We start from the raw sequence: 19,319 nt of genomic DNA on the forward strand, positions 1-19,319 counted from the left end.
AATGACCACAACTTTATTGAATACAGCATGAAGGAGCATTGACAACGCATTTGGGTTGGATCCCAATGCATCGGTTGACCTGCCTATCAGCCGATGATCTCTCACCCACCCCCCAGACCGCAGCTGAGGGGGGAACCATGAGTGACATTAAGGGGGAGATCACCTGGGTGTATACCCCTTAGTGATTCCCCTGCTACTTGGGAGTGAGTGTGCCCCGGTGGCCCCCGAGCTGGGCATACACCTCCATAACTCACTCCCAAGATTCCTTATGGGAATCTCCCTAACAAGGAGACTGGGCACGCATGCCCTGCCTCCTCCAAAAGGGATCCAATCCGATGACAAACCGCCTGACAAAGCTGTGACAAAGAAAACAGCAAACATGCAAAACAGGGAGAGGTGCGTGGGTTTTGCTGGCCGAGAACAACGTGTAGAAGGAGCGGGGCCAGCAGCTAAATAAATACTCAGATGCTGGACCAGAGGGAGAACTGCCTCCCAGAGGTCTGGAGCCAGGACTCGCTCCCTGCTAGCTCACCCTCAACCATCCCTGATAGGATGGCCGAGGATTTTAAACTGATTGGCCGCAGGCAAGCCCAGGGGATGCCAGGCGAGCCCCTCCAACATGGCGGCCGCCATTCCCCATCCCTCTCCCCACCTGATGGCTGCAACCTGGCCACCAAGGTGAGTCCAGTGGCTGTCATTTCAGGGTGATAGGACATACAGGTCAGGAGATGGCTGAGGGGAGGGAGAAGGGAATGAAATAGCTCTTTCTGCTTCTTCTGTCCACACTGGGGTATACTGATAGAGGGCCAAAGCTTAGATACCCTCCACCCCATGTATTGCTTTTTTACCTTTAGGTGATTTTAACACAAAAAATCATTTTTAAAAAAGGTTTTCAGATTTTTCTACAAACCTGAAGATTCCTCTAGGTTTGTAGGAATATCCACCATAACCTTGGGTGACTCTATTGTGCCGATTGTTTTGATCGGCAGAGTGGTGCTGACTTAGAAATTAGATATCAAATTGCCATCAGTTAACATGGTATTCTGTGGAGCAACATAAGCACTGACAGTACTCTGTCTTGAGGAGCTTACAATCTAAATTCAGATGGGTTGCATGAAGAAGAAAGACAGAGGGAGAATAAGCAAGAGAAACTCAAAGGTGATAAGGGATTGGGGGAACAGATGCATACTAAAATTAAATGCCAATAAAAGCTTTCATGTGACTCCTTTTTAACAAACTGATGTTGCAATTACCTCATGATATGCCAGTTTGTCAACTCTTCTATTATCAGAGCCGGTGCCACCGCGGGGCCACTTCTGCCCACTGTCAGAGAGACAATGAGAATCTCCTTGTCCCTCTGACAGCGGGCAGAGCCGGTGCCGCCGCAGGACCGCTTCTGCCTGCTGTCAGAGGGACGAGGAGGCTTGCCTCCCACACCGGGAGTGCCGACGCCACCCCCTTTGCTGTCATTTTCTCTTCACAGTGGCAAAAACTGTACTGCCTGTTGGAAGCTACTTTGAGGGGTTACAAAACAGACCTTCCCAATGTCCAATACCCACCAAATTTGCAAGAGACATAGTCCTCAGGGTCCTCTGAAGACCCCCCCCCCAAGTTTCAGAGAGATTGCAGCCCGGGAAAGGTATGATCCATGGGTCCCCCCCCCCCCTTTGCTGTCTATTTCTCTTCTGAGTGGCAAAAACTGGACTGTCTGCTGGAAGCTGAAGGGTTAAAGCCAGAAGGAAAGCCGGAAGGAGTTCAGACAGAGTTCAGTCCTTGCTGTTGCCAGGGGAATTGATTGAAGGCGCCTGTGTGTCTGGCTTCCTGAACAGCAGCGGAATGAATGAGGCTTGTGATGACCACTTCTTCGTTTGGAATGGGGACTCATGAACAGCCCATTCGCAAACAGAGGAACGGGCTGTTCGTGGGTTTTTTTTATTCGTATTGCTGTCCGTGCCCATGTCTAATCAATAGTAGCAATTAATGAACTGACCCAAGCTGATACGCATGCTTTTATATGGATAGCCATGTTTCTAAACCCATACTACTGCACTCTAGGCCAGAAGTTGAACTGCTTTGTTTCACAGAGAAATTTTGGGACTTTAGCAGATGCAGTGCATATTTCTCTATTTTCCGTTGTATGCTCCTTTTGTTCCTTGTCATCTATACTAGTTTATGTCTCTTTCTCTTCTGGACCTGCATCCAGTTAACTTAGCAGCACTGTGAAAGCCTGGTCACCAAGTTCAGAGAAACTCCAGCCACCTACAAGCTCATTTCTGTTTAGTTCCCATGTGGTTTTATTGCTGTGGCTTATAAAATGTCACCTGTAATTGTAAAGTAGCGCTCCATAATCTAAATTTACTATTTAGAATTCCAACTGACTTTTAAAAAGATAGTGAGCAATTCCCAATGTATCCATTTTTATGATACTTAGGTAGATATTAATCATAGCATTACAGGAGGGAAGGTGAAAAATTGTGATTTAGCTTTGAAAATTAAACATGACCCTCTTGTTATTAACATTGTTTCTGACTGAAAAAATAGTTAACATGGTTCATCCTACTAGTAAGTTGTAATTGAGACCAATATAGAATTAATAATGTTGCATTTATTTTCTCAGAGCTGGCATTTGTGACCCTCCGTTATTGTAATTTCCATTTGCAGCTTAGCAATATCAGTAAATAAAAATGAGAAAATACTTCAGTCACCTGCCTCACCCCTCTCTGATGCATCAAAACACAAGGTCGCCAGTGTTGATTTCACATCTTCTAACAGACTGAATGGCGGAAACTTATTATCTTCCTTATCTTCAAGCAGAAAACACAAAAGTGATATCCAGTCCCACCAACACCCTGGAGATTTCAGTGTAAGTTTGAACCCAGTATTTAGAAAGTAAAACTGGGTGCAGTGTTGTATCCACACATAACTGTTGAAACTAACAAATCCTGCATCAGTATTTGTAGCCTTAATCTAGGCGCAAAAGGATTGTGCATATGTATCCAAGGATTATTCTTTTCTTTCCATACCAGTAGGTTTCTCTTGTCCCAAGCCATTATTTAAATATGGAGAACTTTAAAAATACAGATTAGACAGTCAGGGAAAACAATCTATCTGCCATGTTCTTCTATCAGATCTCATTACAGCTGCAACAGTTAGCCAATTAAAGTTGCATTATACTATTAAAACATGCACTTGATTAATCAGATGGCAAATGTGTTGAATTATTTAAACAAGTACTTTTTGTAGAAAAAGTAGGAGCGTGTCATCATCTCAGAAAAGACTTTTCCCCTTCTCTCACACACAGGAAGGAATGCCTCGTGTGAAGTTTACTGCAGGATTAGATACATGGATTATTTAAAAACAAGAAGCATGCTTCTTTCTTCAGAACTATAGTTTTTATTCATATATAGATTTAAGCAATTAAAGCTCATTTAGGGGGGGCAATCCTAAACATCTGCTTATAAGTAAATCCCATTTTATTCAATGGAACTTATTGCCAGGAAAGTGTCTTTAGGATTGCAGTAATGATTGATCAATCAGAAGAATTTGGTGACACCTCTTAATCTCCAACCTGTAGTCCTTTGGATTGTAATTATGTTTAGATATTTGTTTTTCTCAGCTACTGTTATCTAACTTATGAACAGACAACAGTATCAATATTATCGATCATTATCATGTTATGCTTTGGTTTTTGAGATAATGAAAATCATAACACAAGGTGTGTCCTTTCGACAGAATATTACCATTTGTATTGGTTACATCTGGTGCCTCATTCCTAACAATCTCCTTTATTGATGGTCCAGAAAGCAACACACATCAGTTCAGAACATGCTTTCCTCTGCAACAAGACACAGTGCCGAAAAGAACCCTGGTGTCCTACGCCCACTATACATAAAGACTGCAGAAGAGCAAAGCTCAGCTGCAACAATGGGTGAGTATAGATTAGTAATTAAGCAATACAAACATGGATTGACAAGAATGCTTACAAAAAAATTAAATGTAGAAATTGTATTGCTGTAGAGGGGACATGGTGGCAGCTGACTGTTCACAGTTCTTTATTTTACATTATCATTTGTAGCAAGCCTAGACAGCCTATGAGCAACCAAGCCAAATGCAGTTCAACAGCAATCGAGCACTTGTTATCAAGCTCTGGGCAGGTGAAGTCTCTATACAGTCCCAGGTAGGCAGCATAACTGAGGGTTTATCAAGGCCACAGTGCCTTTGGTTGGATGGGATCCCAAGCTATACAGGCTTGAGGTACTGTGCAGCCCTCAGTAGAGCTGCACCTTTCTAAACCCACAGTAACTCTTCTTAGGATTGCACCATGAGAAGGTGAAATCAAGGAGGGGAATGGCAGGAAGGGGTGTACTATATAATAAGGCCCTGGCATTCAGGGTGAATTGCCCCTAACTTGCCAGCAGAATTTCAAGTGGACTCCTCCCTTAGGGGGCTACTGGCAGCCAGGAGCAAGCTGAGCAAAACACCAGCAGCACTAGCTGTGCCACAGAGGCTACTCAGCCAAGGCTACCGAAAGCCACCACAGGTTACCAAACAAAGGTGCTTTCTGCCTCCCTTCACACATGCGCACACACTCCCCAGACCTAACCCAAACATGGTCATGTGAAACTAGACCATCTGACCTGCCCTGGAATTATGTCCTCCAGTCCTCCCACTCTGCAGCCACATGTTCAGTTTGTACCTGAGCAGTTTTAACATCACCATCTGTCCCTGCTGACATCTTTGCAGAAAACGAATTATTTCAGTTCATGCATTCATATACATCACTTGCTTTCTTGTTATATATTTATTCAACATACTTGACATTCCCTCAGTGAGCACTTCTCCCTCCCCAATGTTTTTCTCTTGTATTTACTTTAAATTATGTTTTAAGTGATTTTCATAATACATTTATATGTTGGTTTTAATGGCTTTTAAGATGATATTTTCATTTGTATATTTAATTTGTTAGCTGTCTTGGTGGCCCTGTGAAATTAGAAAGGTGGGGCAAAATTCTTGTTAAATAAATAAATGATAATATCCTGCAGCTGAATGTAAGCACTGCCAATGTTGAACAATGTTGCGTTTGAGTTAACATTGGGTAATATGAAAGTTCTATCTGTGTTGATTGAGCTGTTATAGTCGAGTCATATGTCACCAACTGATGAACGCCCTTCTCGATTTGTCATCCCCCTGCCCAAGGTGGGAGAACCCCCAACTCCGCTCTCCTGGCCAGCAGGGGGGAACGGCACATAGGAAGGGGAAGGAACATGTGTGTGCGTTCTGATGCTTCTCCTTTGCACTGAAGCCCAGTTCAGTAAAAAATTGCCTCCAAACAGGCAATGTTTTGAACTGGGCTTCAGTGCGCCATGCAGCATCTCCATCATGCTGGAAAATAACAGCATTTTATAGTGCAACAAGAGAGGTATGTAACCCCCTGCCCTTCAGCCCCCTGCACCCCCACTTTGACCTCTCGGGCCTCTGGCCACCTTACACCCTTCTGAGAACTGATGCTAAGGCTGTGAGGCTTCCCACATATAGGGGCACAGCCTGAATCAGTAAAAAAAGTCAATTTTATGCTTTAATACACAGAGTATTGTGTATTATTAATAGTTTTATTTTATTTAGTTAATAGTTTAATAATTCTCTAGATATGCATTTTTCCATACTTATTGTCAACAAATTTGTGGTGTTTATTTAACTTTTATTAGTTTTTAAATGAATTCTCATAAAATGGTATATCTCAGTGAGATATAAAAAGGAGATGGATAGCCTGTGTAAATTGACAAGAAAACGTTAAGTTTTGTGAAATGAAATATACCTGTTAGATGAATTTTTTTCAGTGAAGTTAGCATTAAAACTTTTATACTGGAACTTAAGCTGCAATGTAGCCAATAAATACTATGCTGTTCGTCTCAGAGTAGATTTATTTGCTTACATACTCGTATTTTTATTTAAAGAAATACTTTCATGTATCTGCTTTTTTATTGCAAGAATTTACATTTCTGTTGCATTAATCTACATAATCTATAGCAAATTGCATTCAGTAGTGTGGAAATCCTAGAACCAGTTCAATTAGAAAAAAACTAATTTGAACAGAGCTGCCATTACCAGCTTATATGCATGTGTAATATAAAAGAACTTGTTTATTTCTTGCTGGCGGAACAAGGTTTTTTGAGAAATTGGTGGCAATACTGCAAAAAAAACCCCATCTTTATAGATAGGCAATACATTTTTTGATAATTGCAGCTTCAATTAACCTCAGATATTGTGCTATGATTGCCCTTACAGAAATACAGAATTTTAGGGAGTTTAACGGAGACAGCGTTCAGCATCTGTACTCGTACCTGACATTCATCGTATTAATTAGAAGCATTCATGGTCATTTGATTACTCTCCCTTCTGAGGCACATCTTAATTATATGAGACAAATATTTTTTATAAAAAAAACTTTCTAATTTGTATTATGTTTTATTTAACATTTATTTTGGAAAGGTATGTATAGTTCTGTTTGAAAATTTTAAAGATTCACACTAGACAATACTTTTTAAAAAAAAATAATAACTCAATGTATTAGTTTTTTAAAAATTGTTATTTCTAAAAGTCTTGAGGCATTTTGGAGAGCTCATAATCTTATCTGATGACCTGTTTCACTTGCATAATGGCATAACTTTTTTTATTATTAATGAAGTAACTGCTTTTCACTAAACTTGTGGTATTGCAGAAGTAATTAGCATTCAACAGACTCTAGTCAATGCATCCACCATAATTTCCAGCAGAGATCTCCTATACTCTAATGAAGCATACAAAAAAGTAGAGGAAAGAACTTTTTCCATCCTATCTGCAACTCTGCAGGGCCAGGTACTCCACTTCAGAAAACCCTGGATGCCAGCCACAACCCGAGTGCTGAGAGGCAGGGCCAATTCCCCTCAACAAGGGCTGGTGGCAGACCTGAGAGGAACTGTGCCTTCCAGGCCCACAGTCTTTTTCCACTCATTGCTGCCCAAGCCAACCCATTCTGATTGGCTGGCCTTGGCTTGAATCCATGGCGGCGTGAGCTGCCCCACAGAGGTTGCAAGGAGCCCCGCCACCCTCCAAACATGGTGGCTGGCATGTATCATGCTTCCCTCCCCGTGCAGTCTGCAACCTGACCCCCCCCCAAGAGTATGGGGGCCAGTATTTCCAGCTGAGATCTCCTATACTCTAATGAAGCATACAAAAAAGTATAGGAAGGAACTTTTCCCATCCTGTCGGCATATTTAACAGCACAGTATGCTTATGGTCTGTGAGTCTGCTGGATCAAGCACTCCACTTCAGAAAACCCTGGATGTATTTTCCCATCTTAAAAGCAGAAACTCCCTATTAGAGTGAGAATGCCATAGGCTTTAAACAAGGAGGTAGTAGTTACATTTATTTATTGAAGGTGCCTTTAGGCTTGATTTGTAATTTCCTTGATTTACAGTGTAATCCTAACAGTCCTGAGAGTAAGCCCCATTGAATTAAGTAGGATTTTGAGTAGATATGCTTAGAATTGCTCTTTTACAGCACAATCCTAAACAGAGTTACTTCCTTCTAAACTCAATGAAGTTATTGGGCTTAAAAGGGTGCAACTCTGTTTAGGATTATATTGTATCTAATCTTGGGGGTCCATTAAGTGTATGATAACTGAATATATTTGTTTCTTTTGAACATAAATAATTAAGTACTATTCTTCAATATGTTAACCAAGAGAAAGAATTATGCACATCTGATAGGCTCAAATACTTTCTTATTGTTTTCTAGACCGCACAATGTAGATTACTTTATGCAGGAAGCGAAAAGGAAGAAGCATAAAGCAGATGCAATGGTGAGACCATCTGAGCTTCAGATAAATTATTTCAGATTATTTGTATAATGCCACTTATTCACTGGTAAGATTTAGCTAACTGTAATTGGAAATTATTTTTAAATGATAACCAGTATTATTTAAAGTAACATTTAAAATAAAAACAAGTTAGTCGTTTTTAATATAATTTGAAATGAACTACTGTTGTGTAATTAGCTGTTAGAATAAACTATGGAATCAAACATTTGGCTGTGTATCCCCAATATCCTATAACACACCAGGCATCTCTATCCCTCCTACACCTACGGTAGCTAACTCAGAGTTGGGAAATTCCTGGAAATTTGGGAGTGGAGCCTGGAGAGAGTGACGTTTGAGGAGGAAGGGGATCTCAATGGGGAATCGATGCCATAGAGTCCACCCTCCTAAGCAGCCATTTTCTGATTTCTCAAGGCTAGAAATCAGTTGTAATTCTGGGGGATCTCCAGGCGCCACCTGAAGGCTGGCAACCCAACCTACACCACAGACCAAAAAGATTTACACCAAAGATTTAGAAAATGTACCCATGTCCTCTTAAAATCTTTTGGCTGAGATTGGTGCATTCTTGCATGCCTGCTTGCTTTCTGTTGCTTTCTCTCTTTTCTCTGACCAGAGAAACAGGTCAGACACAACACAGGGCAGATGTACTACAGGTTTCTGCAATTACAGTATTTTTACTCAAGTAGTTTGAGAGATCTCAAAAGCATGCACTCTGTCAGGTCTCTGCTGTTGTACTGATACGTAGGATTAAAAATATTTCCAGACTTCTAACGGTGCCTTGTCCTGTGCACAATTTAAATAATGTTGTCAAATATACTGCAATTAGAAAAGAATAATTATAGATTAAATTTAAGGGCCCTGGTATTGGAAGCACATTCGTTCTGAACTTTGGGTGAAAGTTTTGCATACAATGTCTGCATCATATCTTTCTTCCTTATTGCCTTTTATGCACTAAAAATTTACACAGTGCGTGGTGAGAGATGCACACTGCTAAAGGCTACATTTTTCTTTGCACACATTTTTGTTTGCTTTAACCCCTGTTGTATACTTCCATGTCTTTGGTGAGCATTATTTACTTTATTTCCTCTTCATTGGTGTAGGGTCTCCCCCTCCCCAGCAATATCTAAACGTTTCAAAATCATTCGTTCTTTCCTCTTTAAAAAAGTTTGTGTACACTCAGGCCGTTTTCACACATCTTACTGGCTCCTGTATGTCACGCAAAGCTCCCACGAGGACAGCGTCTTCCTGGCGCGATTTTGCGCGAGAACTGGGAAATTGCACCTGGAAGATGCTGTCTTTGCAGGAGCTTTGCGCGACGTACCAGAGCTGGTAAGACATGTGAAAACGGCCTCAGCTAAGATATGTACAACGTTTTCTCTAAAAATGCTGTTTTGTGATTGCTGTGTTTCTTTTCTTTGTCTGCAATTTGTCTGTCAGGTGGAGAAATTTGGCAAGGCATTTAATTATGCTGAAGCTGCATTATCATTCATTGAATGCGGAAATGCTATGGAACAAGGGCCCATGGAGTCTAAATCCCCCTTCACAATGTATTCCGAAACAGTTGAACTTATCAGGTAATGGTTTGGGAAATATGCTGCTAGCCATTGATGGGATCTTATATCCATGCAGTTATGCTTTTATGTTAAATACATATTTGAATACCTGTAAACATGGACAGAAATAACAATGATAGAATTTTAAGCTGGTTGTCTGTGATAATATAATTACAGCGACCTTAAATTGCTAGGTCTAATCCATCATCAGAAAACTCTAGGTTTGCAGAAAGATCTGAAATTGAAAGAAAAAAAATTGGAGACTTGCACACACCTCACCCCAAATTATAGAAGCGGCTTCTGTGCTTTTAAGAAGCGAATGTCCTCTTGAGATTTCAGCGGTCACAACAATATTGTCAGTCTTCAGACCTTGGGGAGAATGCGCTTTCCAGATCTGTTTTGGCCTCCAAGTTCATCTGTGCTCCCTTCCCTGCTGCCCTAGAAAGAGGACTCATCGGGGACCGCCAGGCAACTTGCTACCATGCAATTTATGCAAATCATCCATGTGTGGCAGCGGCTACCAGACATCTTGATGCCATGCAACTTGCCTAGGCCCAGCAGCAACATCCATAAAACTTGCCTGACTTGGATAGGCCTGGCAGTGCCCACCACACAACTCACTTGAGCAATGTGCTACCACACAACTTTTGCAATTTGGCCAGACTTTTCCCAGGGAGGGGCTGCCAGGAAGAGGGAAGGAGGGAAAGCTGAGAGCCAATGTGATGTAGCAAATAGAGTATCAGACTAGAATCTGGGAGACTTGGGTTCAAATCCACCCCCCTCTGCCATGGAAGTGGCTGGGAGGCCTTGGGCCAGTCACTCTATCTCAGCCTAATCTACCTTACAAGGGCCATTTTCACACATCTTTCCCCTTGTGCAAAATTGTGCTAAACTCATGGAACGACGGAGTCTTCATGGTGCGATTTCCCGTCTTGATTTCATTTCATGATGTGATTTCTGACGACATCGCGCCACGAAACGGAATCATGATGGGAGATCATGCCATGAAGACACCATCATTCTGTGAGTTTTGTGTGATTTTGTACCAGGGGAAAGACGTGTGAAAATGACCAAGGTTGTTAAGAAGATAAAATGGAGGAAAGATGAATGATGTAAGCTTCTTTGGGTTCCCGTTGGAGAGAAAGGTAAGGTATAAATAATAAATAATGCTAAAGAGTGAGAGGAGGCTTTTAAAAAGTTAGTCAGTGAGTGGGAAGGAAAGAAGGAAGTGGGGGAAAGGGAGAGGAGAAGATATGGGGGCTGCCAGGATGAGAGAGAGAAGAAATAGTGTGGGAAGGGGATTCAAGGGAAAACGAAGGCAGACACACAAACCCACATGTCCTTGCAGGTTCCCTGTTTTATAAACTACCTGATACGTGCTCTGACTGAGTTCTTTCTGTTAATTAAAAACAGAAGGCATATACACGTGTCCATTCTGTGCCCCTGGCGCTTGCCCCCTCCCCCCATCCATGGCCTACCTCTCCCGTTCTCTCTCGTAGTACTCCAGGCATCTTGAAACACAGCACAGTTAGCTGTACCTGCCCCATAAGGCTTCTCAAACTCTCATATCTCATGGAGCGCAGGGATTATAGTAAGAAAGAGGAAAGCCACTAAGTAAGTTGTTACAACGAAAAATTTAACAGAACAAGAATTTGGAGTCATAGTTGAATCTTGGTGGTGCTGTAGAGAAAGAAATGGCATTATTTAGCTAAAAAAGCAATACAAACAGAAAAGGAAAGAGAACAGTAAAAAATATTGATTATTATTATTATCTTTTATGAGAAGATAGTCTACATCTTCTGAATTGCTTTCTAAAAACATTACTGTACTGGAATTAAGCTGTGCAGGCAGCCATACATTGGAGGGGCAGTGTTGAAAGTGGTTTAAAGTGTTGAAAGTTTAAAGGGGAGGGGGAAAAGCATAAATGTGATAATAAAGGAGAATAGATGTGTTGACCTGAGTCCTCAGCTGACACTTAAGAGAAAAATGTTTTGCTGTTAACATTTATTGACTTTATTTGCTTTTTTTTTTTTTTGGAAGGTATGCTGTGAGGCTAAAAACCCACTCAGGCCCTCATGCTACATCAGAAGAAAAACAGTTAGCAGCATTATGGTTAGTAAATCAATAATTATTTAAAATATTCCTGTTATTCAGAAACTTAATTCTTGAAGTCTAGATTTCCTGCTCTGAAAAGTTCCAGCTCCCCCACTGCTCTGCTTTGTGAATGTTACACTTTCAAATGATCTGCATTCTGTTTGTATAAATAAGCACCGTGTACACATTGACTGTAATAGCACAGCTATGGTTTTTCCATGTAATTAATTATAGCTGCTTGCTGATTCCTGTTTTCATTACTGATACCACTTAATTGTAACAGTGTCAAAGTAATTTTGTCTGTATACCATTTACGGTCAATCATAATATGGTGTACTTCTGTTAAATTAAAAGTCTAGTATTTTGCTAATGAAATAACTTTAAGCAGCCATTTGAACTGAGATTTCCAGATTCATGTATTTAATTAAATTTGAGGCTGCTGCTGTAAAATGAAAAAAAATAAGTTTTTATGAAAATTACAGATATGTTTACTGAATTTCAATGACCACAACACAGAAGAACGTGGTGTTCTACAGCCACCATGTTGTTCCACCTGCAAAGTGGTATTTGTGAAGGAGGTGCTTCTGAACAGCTCAGGAGGTTCATCTTTGTGTCTGTAGTACTTCGATGTGAGACCACTAAGGAATCTCAGGGTCATTATACAGAGGCAGGCAATGGCAAACCACTTCTGCTCATGTCTTGCCTTGAAAACCCTGCAGGGTTGCCGTAAATTGCTTGCAACTTGATGGCATTTACCACCACTGTAGAGAGCACCCATTTAGAAACAGATGCCTTCGTGATAGAAGGATACTTGGCTTGGAACCTCATAACATTTTTGGCACCTCCCAATGTTTTGTTACTGGTCTGAGCGTATAGACATTGCAGACATTTTGTGATTGGTCCGTCCACCCTATGGCAGCCATATTGCTGTAGTACCTACTACCTTTTCTCAAATTACAAAAGTACATGACGGTTCAATAATGTTGCAGATATCTTAATTAGAGGTCTACAGTCTCATAGCTAAAATTGAGTTTTTGTGTACCCTTCAGGCTAATTATTGTTTTAAAAACTTATTGGTGGATATTGCTACGAAAGTTCATGCTTCATTTTGTTCTATGCAAGTACCTTGAGGAGTAAGATGAAAAGAGAGCTGATGACAATGCCATTATGAGCCATTGGTTGGTGCATTATGTGCCCTTTGTCACCCATTGTGGCTCACCATTGGATTTGGCACTGCCTGTTAAAAGTTAAAACCATTTCCCAGCAGGACTTGAGAGAATCCAACTGGCATTATTTGTTTGTGAACTATACAATGATGCAAGCTGATTCACTTCCTTCCACATGTGGAAACAAGACCAAGTAGTTAAAAATACTTGCTTTGTGGAATTATGGGTCATTGTCCCATTCCATGTCAAATTTGTTTCTTACATGAGCAAAAAGAAGAAAAAAATACAGATGTACAATACAGATAAATTATCCTGTAAAACCGTTTACAGATTTTACTGTATTAAAATTCATAAAGGGAAATATACTATAATGATACTGTATTCAGTTACTAAGATTAGTTTATATACTCAGTGCAATCCTAAAAAGAGTTATTCTGGAGTAACTAGAGTAACTCTGTTTAAGATTGCACTCTCAATCAGTGGCATAGCGTGGGAGGGGCCAGGGGGCACCCTAGGTGCAAAATTTTGAGGGGGCACCACATCCACGGCCCTCTTAGGAGTGCTCCTGGCCCACCTCCCCTCCCCCACTCGCCTCCCCACTCCTGCTTGCCTCCCCACCCCTTCACCGCAGCCGCCCGCACTGCCGCCACCAGCTCAACACCCAGTGAGCCAGGTGCCCCAGTGGCATGGCATGTGGCCCACCTCTCTGCTCATCTCCCCACCCCTCCCCGCTCCCACAGTTCGGGCCACTCGCCTCCTCCACCCCTCACCTCTTTGCCACAGCTGCCCATGCTGCTGCTGTCAGCTTGGCACCCAGTGGTGCCAATAATGGCTACCTCTGTGTATTAAAATATTTCCAGTACAGGATTCCTGGAGCTACTTATAACAACAACAAACATTAAAACAATAAAACAGTACAATATAAAAAGCCAGCACAAGAGCAAGCTACAGTCTGAACAAGATAAAATCAGTCATCAGCTCAATACAATAAATAATCATCAAGCCAATCAAAGCTGTCTTTGCACATCTGAAGTCGAAAAATACCCTCTTATAAAGGATCATCTTCTGCACCCATCAAAACACTAAAAAGGAAGAAAACAGAGGAACCTTTTATGGCAGGGTTTTCCAAAGCTGCAGCAGCGCCCATTTCTTATGGCCACCCACTTTAGAGGGTGCAGGTACACAATTAAAGTCTTCTGACCTCAAATTTCAGGTGGACCTATATCTTTAAAAAGTGATTTTGAGACAGTTTCTGGTCTGGATTTTGCTGGTTTTGACCTGTCTGAAGCCCACAAATGGCCTGGAGCCAGACGAACTAGCAACTAGTTCAGAGAATATAAAATAGGAGTTCCTGGCAGCTTCCCATACCATCTGGCAGCTGCCTTCTGTATGCCATGCAGAATCTTAGAATTGTCTGAATTGTTTTCTTTCCCCTAAATTTAGTGCAGGTTAAATGATATTTCCATAGAATATGAAAAAAATTGCATTCCCAGAGATGCCAAAGCACTGTTGTTCTAGGGAGATCCATCCAATAGTCATACATGATGAGGTGCAAACAAAGGTTTTTTTAATGATTCCCTTTTCAGTAAATGTGTGAAACTCAGTTCTATGATATGCAGATTAGAAAGAAAAACAGGAAAGTATTATTGGAAGATTGTATTATTGGAATATTGACATAAGCTGAATAGGAAAAGATGAGCTGACAACACAATGAACAAAAATGAACAAAATCTTGTTTTTTGCAAGCCCTTTTGACATTTAGCCACATAACAGTATAAAAGCCTTGATAAGGAACTCTTTAAGCAGACCTGCACATCTGGATGCACATCTGAGCCCTATTCAAATAAGTATGTCTTTGGCTTTTTAAAAGCCAAATTCTGATTGCCTTTATTGTTTGTTCATTTTTAATAGTATATAAAATTTATGGTAAAGCTTCAAATATATACTGTTGAGTAATGTACAAAAATATAATTTGCTCGCCATGGTGGCAAAAAATAAATCACCAAAGATTTCTTACCATACTAAAACTGGGAAATGGTTCAAACTTGGTTTTTTAATGGCACTATCTGTTTGAGGGAAATAGAAGTGGGGGGGGGGCGTGTAAACAGTCCTGTAGAGCAAAAGTACATTAGTGAATGGGATTTAATCCAAATGCAAAAAAGAGAGAGGCTCTGCATCTGTTTAAGGAAAGAGGTCAAATAGAGGGAAAGAGGGAGGAGGACTCATTCTTACAGCACTAAAAAGTAACTCTAATTCACTGCCTGTCACATAGCAGATGAGTTGCTTTCATTTGCATATTCACTGTACCTGGGAAGGTTACTGGCTGAGAGTTATGAGGACTGTAACTCTATTGTGTTGTCTGGCTCCATGCAGAGCAAAGGGTGGGAGAATCATCCTGAGAACGCTCATTTTTTCATCTCCTAAGCAGAGACTGCCCTCTAGTGGAGCAAGGGGGATCCAACTCACTTTATTGTAATGACCCCAAGGAAAAAGTATCACAGACCCAATTAATCTTAAGTATGTCTGTGTTCACCTTTGATTTTGGATAGTACTGTTAAATTGGGCATCCTTAGAGCCTGCCTGGGATACAAGCAACCAGAAATCACTTTCTGAAAAATTTCTGAGGAAACAAAAAAAGTTTGAAACAATCCTACTAGTTTCAGTTGACAGATCTTTAAAAAGGAGATTTTTTTTCTGAGCAATAATCCCTTTATAGAGACATGGCATAGAAGCATGGATATTCTGAACTTTAAAAAGAAACACTGTGGCAAGAAGTATTTATCATAATTTACTCATAGCCACACCAGGTCATTAGAATCAGATTCTAAAATGGTTAGGAAATGAGAATTAAAAAAACAAGTTAAGAGTGCGGGGAGGGGTGGCAGTTAGCAGGCTCAGTATTATAGAAGAATTGTAGTCGATCTCATACTGAGAGCTGCTGCACCACAGTGGTTAAATGGTTCAGCTGTGAATCAGCACTCTACTGGTTCAAATCCCAGTACTGCCATGAGCTCAGTAGGTGGCCTTGGGTAAGCCACTCTTCTCAGCCTCAGCTCCACAGCTTGTATTGTGGGGATAATAATAGCACTAACTTGTTCACCACTTTGGGTGGGGCATTTATCTGTCTAGAAGAGTGGTATATACGGACTGTTGTTGTTGTTGTTATACAGGCAGCTGAAGAAAATTAGGTTCTTTGTAGTGGCTAAGCACTACTATCTGGATGAAATCTTTACCAAGTGTTACTGCTGTTTGGCACTTCAGTACTGAAGAATGTTTACACTCAAACGGAAACATTCTGTAAAATATAAATATAAATGTTTGTGTTGATTTATCAATGAATCCTTTACTTCCTGAGCACTTATGGGACCTAACTCACCTCATGTATAGGCCAGAGTTTTTGCAGAGAACAGAACAGAATTCCTGTCCCAGGAAAGTCCCCTAGGGAAAGGGTCTAAACAGGAAGATAATTCTGGATTGATAAAAGTGTCGCACAGGGTTCCAGGAACCACCTATCCCAGGATACCATAGCCATGATAAGACCTTAGGATCCCATTTTGTCCACACAGCATTTTGGCAGGGCTCAGCATTGCTGATATAACGTTCTGTAGGTACAGATGCTGTGTCTTTGTAATATAAATTTAGTATTACAGCCCCAAACTGGCAGTTTCTGTGTGCACAGGTCCATCTCTCTTGACTCTTGAACTGGCACCCTTTGAGTTTGTGACCGTTTTCCTCAAGGCCGGCTCACACATATGAATAGCCTCAAATCAGCTGCTGTTTGTGGAATAATGTCCAGCAGGGTGTTCCAGAGAGTGGCTGTGACCTGTGAGTGCGATGAAACATCTCGATGAGCAGATGAAACTTTGCAAACTGCCTGGTGACAACAAATCATTATTTCAGAGAACCAAAGGTAGCACAGCACAGTAATCGCCATCGCTTGCAAGGCGCATTTGTTTTTTTCTGGGCCGCAGCCTTCTGCAGTCAGTCATGTTCTGCAGACTTTTTTCTATAGTGCTTCTCAGGCGTTCAAAATGCAATTGACCTTAGATGATACAAGAGCAGAAAAAACAAGCATGTATGCTAGAAGCCGCAATGGCTCTCCCGTTTAAAAATATTGTCTGTCTCCAGCCTTTTAAAAATACATATATAGAGTGCTAGAAGGCTTTTTCTTTTCTTACCTTCATTATAAAAAATGTTTCCCCTCTCATTTCCTTACAGTTACCGCTGTTTGGCACTTTTATACTGGAGAATGTTTCGACTCAAGAGAGACCATGCTGTAAAATATTCAAAAGCTCTTATTGAGTATTTCAAGGTAATTTCTTGTCTTCGAGAACATTCAAACATGTTAGGGATACATTTCTTCTTCTGACTTCTGGAAACATACTGGCAATTTTACTAAACATATTTACTTGCAAAAAAAGGTCAAAACCAATCTACGTGTTATGGGAAGATGCACAGGGGCTGCCAACACACGTCTCCCAATAATATATGAAATCAGCATCATTGGACTAACATTCCCCCAACCCGGCAAACAACAACCAGGGAAACAGAATGGGCAGGAAAATTCTAATGTGACGATGTTGACTCAATGTTTTTTTACAACTACAGGTTACTGGAAAGACACAGTTCAGCACCCAAACATCTCTCCATGACATATTGTTTGTGCCTAAATACCACTATAAATTATAAATACCACTGCCAGCCTTTGGGGTGACAAAAGACAGAGAAGGGGTCCTTTTTGTCCACCAAAAAAGCTGTGTGGGGATTGTGACATCCACTTAGGCAAAAAATCATGTCGGATGGGGGCTGCAGTGAGGAGGGATGTGGAGCAAGGTGGAGCAGAAAAACTGGCAGCACCTGCCTCTATATGTTTAGACTGGAGAACATTGGACTGGAGGCAATATCCATCCCAATTCTATTTCCCCTGAAATCAATGAGAATGCATTGTCAACTTCAGCAAACAATATAAATAAGGGATCCGTCATTTGGTTTTCATGTGATACCCAAATGGTGCCTCTCTTTTTTTTCTTCCTCCTGGGATTTAAGGCAGCTGGGAGGAAAGCATTTCCAATCAGGGGAGCAGCATAGGCGCAAAGAGGGTTTTTTTTAGAAAACCCTTCCTCAGTGACCTAGTCCCATGGGTGGGGGGGGGGGCGGGGTACCATGGCTGTATTTTCTGTACATGAAATATAGTTTAAGGATCCCTGGTTTCATTTGTGATTTGGCTTTCAGTCTGTTGGAAAGTTGCTCCCCTTATTAAAAAATTATTTCAGACCTACCTGAAAAACAGGCAGCAGTAAGTTGAATGTAAAAATAGACGTCCTTTTACCATATGTGGGAGCAACACAAGAATACTGACATGCCGTTATACAGCCCCCATTCATTTCACTGAGTGGGTGAGAGTTACTCCCTCGTTCACTGAAGTCAGTGGCCTTAGGCTGTAACTCTGCTTAGAATTACAGTACACATCTCCCGTCCTCAAGTATTGTGTTATGGGACATTGTCTTTGTAGGGTTATCTTGGTACTTGAGATTGAAAAACAAATGATGGAACAGTTAGTGGAGCCTCTTTATTGCTGCCATATGCTCCAGTGCCCCAATCACACCTGTAGACACAGAGAGTCCCTTCTCAGCTCACATGAAATTAAAGAGAACAATATTCTGAAAAAGAGAAGTGACAGGTTTACTAACACTGAAGGAAGTATATTTGTATGTGTCATCTTCTCCTTTAATAAGCTGACTCAGGCACATTCCAGATGGCTTACCTGAAGCCACTCCATGCCGCAACGTTGTGGATTGTGCTGGGGAAAACGTGAAATATCGTGTTTTCTCGCACGAGTTTTGCGCGACGTGCCAGAGTTTTCCCCGGCACGATCCACAACGTTGCAGCATGGAGCGGCTTCAGGTAAGCCATCTGGAAACGGCCACTATTGGAACAGGTAGAAGGGAGTGGTGTCTGTTTCAATGCTCGTGACACGCTCTGAGTTGGTATAGACAGTTTTATTTGAGTTTTATTGTGATATTTCTGTTTTCTTATGAGAAGTCACTTTGTTATGTAAAAAGGTCACTAAGACATTTTAACAAATAAATAATGAAGTCTGGGATCCAAACCAGTACTTTTAAGTTCCCACTACAGAGAACAGAAGTCCAGCCCCTACATTAGGGAACTTTTCAGAATTGTCTACCATGAAGTGTAGAGAGACTACCATCAGAAGAAAATGTTGTACCTTTCCCTCAGAGCAAGTGGCAGTACACAATTAATTTGTTTGTTTAGCTTATTTGTAGCCTGCCTTTCTCACTGAAACTCAAGGCAGATTATAGAGTACAGAGAGAGAGAGATACAGTGTAGGACATTAAATGTATAACGGACTAGAACAAAGTGAGCAACTATATGACCATACTGTATATTTAATAAACAATGCAGTTGAACAATACAGTAGGGCTAGGAGTACAAAATTAAATGACAATGTGAACAGCCAACTACTCAGGCAGGCAGAGGGCAAGCAGTGCAGAATATGGAGTTACACAGGTACAGGCAACGCAGTACCCACTCCCGTCTGAAGGTACTCTTCTCGAACATTCCCCCCCCCCCACACACAACTATTCACTTCCGTTACAAGAATGCCTTCCTGAACATTGCTGCTGTGCACAT

The 19,319-nt window shown here is 41.1% G+C and overlaps 1 protein-coding gene across 1 annotated transcript in view; it reads left to right on the forward strand.

The window, feature by feature from the left end:
• The window catches only part of AFF3 (ALF transcription elongation factor 3), a 357,914-nt gene that overhangs the window by 332,785 nt on the left and 5,810 nt on the right, over positions 1–19,319 (forward strand). Inside the window, exons 13-18 of the mRNA XM_054974372.1 lie at positions 2,662–2,863; positions 3,780–3,928; positions 7,777–7,840; positions 9,293–9,429; positions 11,449–11,520; positions 16,887–16,980. Coding sequence (XP_054830347.1) covers positions 2,662–2,863; positions 3,780–3,928; positions 7,777–7,840; positions 9,293–9,429; positions 11,449–11,520; positions 16,887–16,980 — 718 coding nt within the window. The remainder of the gene's footprint in view (positions 1–2,661; positions 2,864–3,779; positions 3,929–7,776; positions 7,841–9,292; positions 9,430–11,448; positions 11,521–16,886; positions 16,981–19,319) is intronic.

This window comes from Eublepharis macularius, chromosome 3 (assembly GCF_028583425.1).
Source record: "Eublepharis macularius isolate TG4126 chromosome 3, MPM_Emac_v1.0, whole genome shotgun sequence".
Taxonomy (NCBI): domain Eukaryota; kingdom Metazoa; phylum Chordata; class Lepidosauria; order Squamata; family Eublepharidae; genus Eublepharis; species Eublepharis macularius.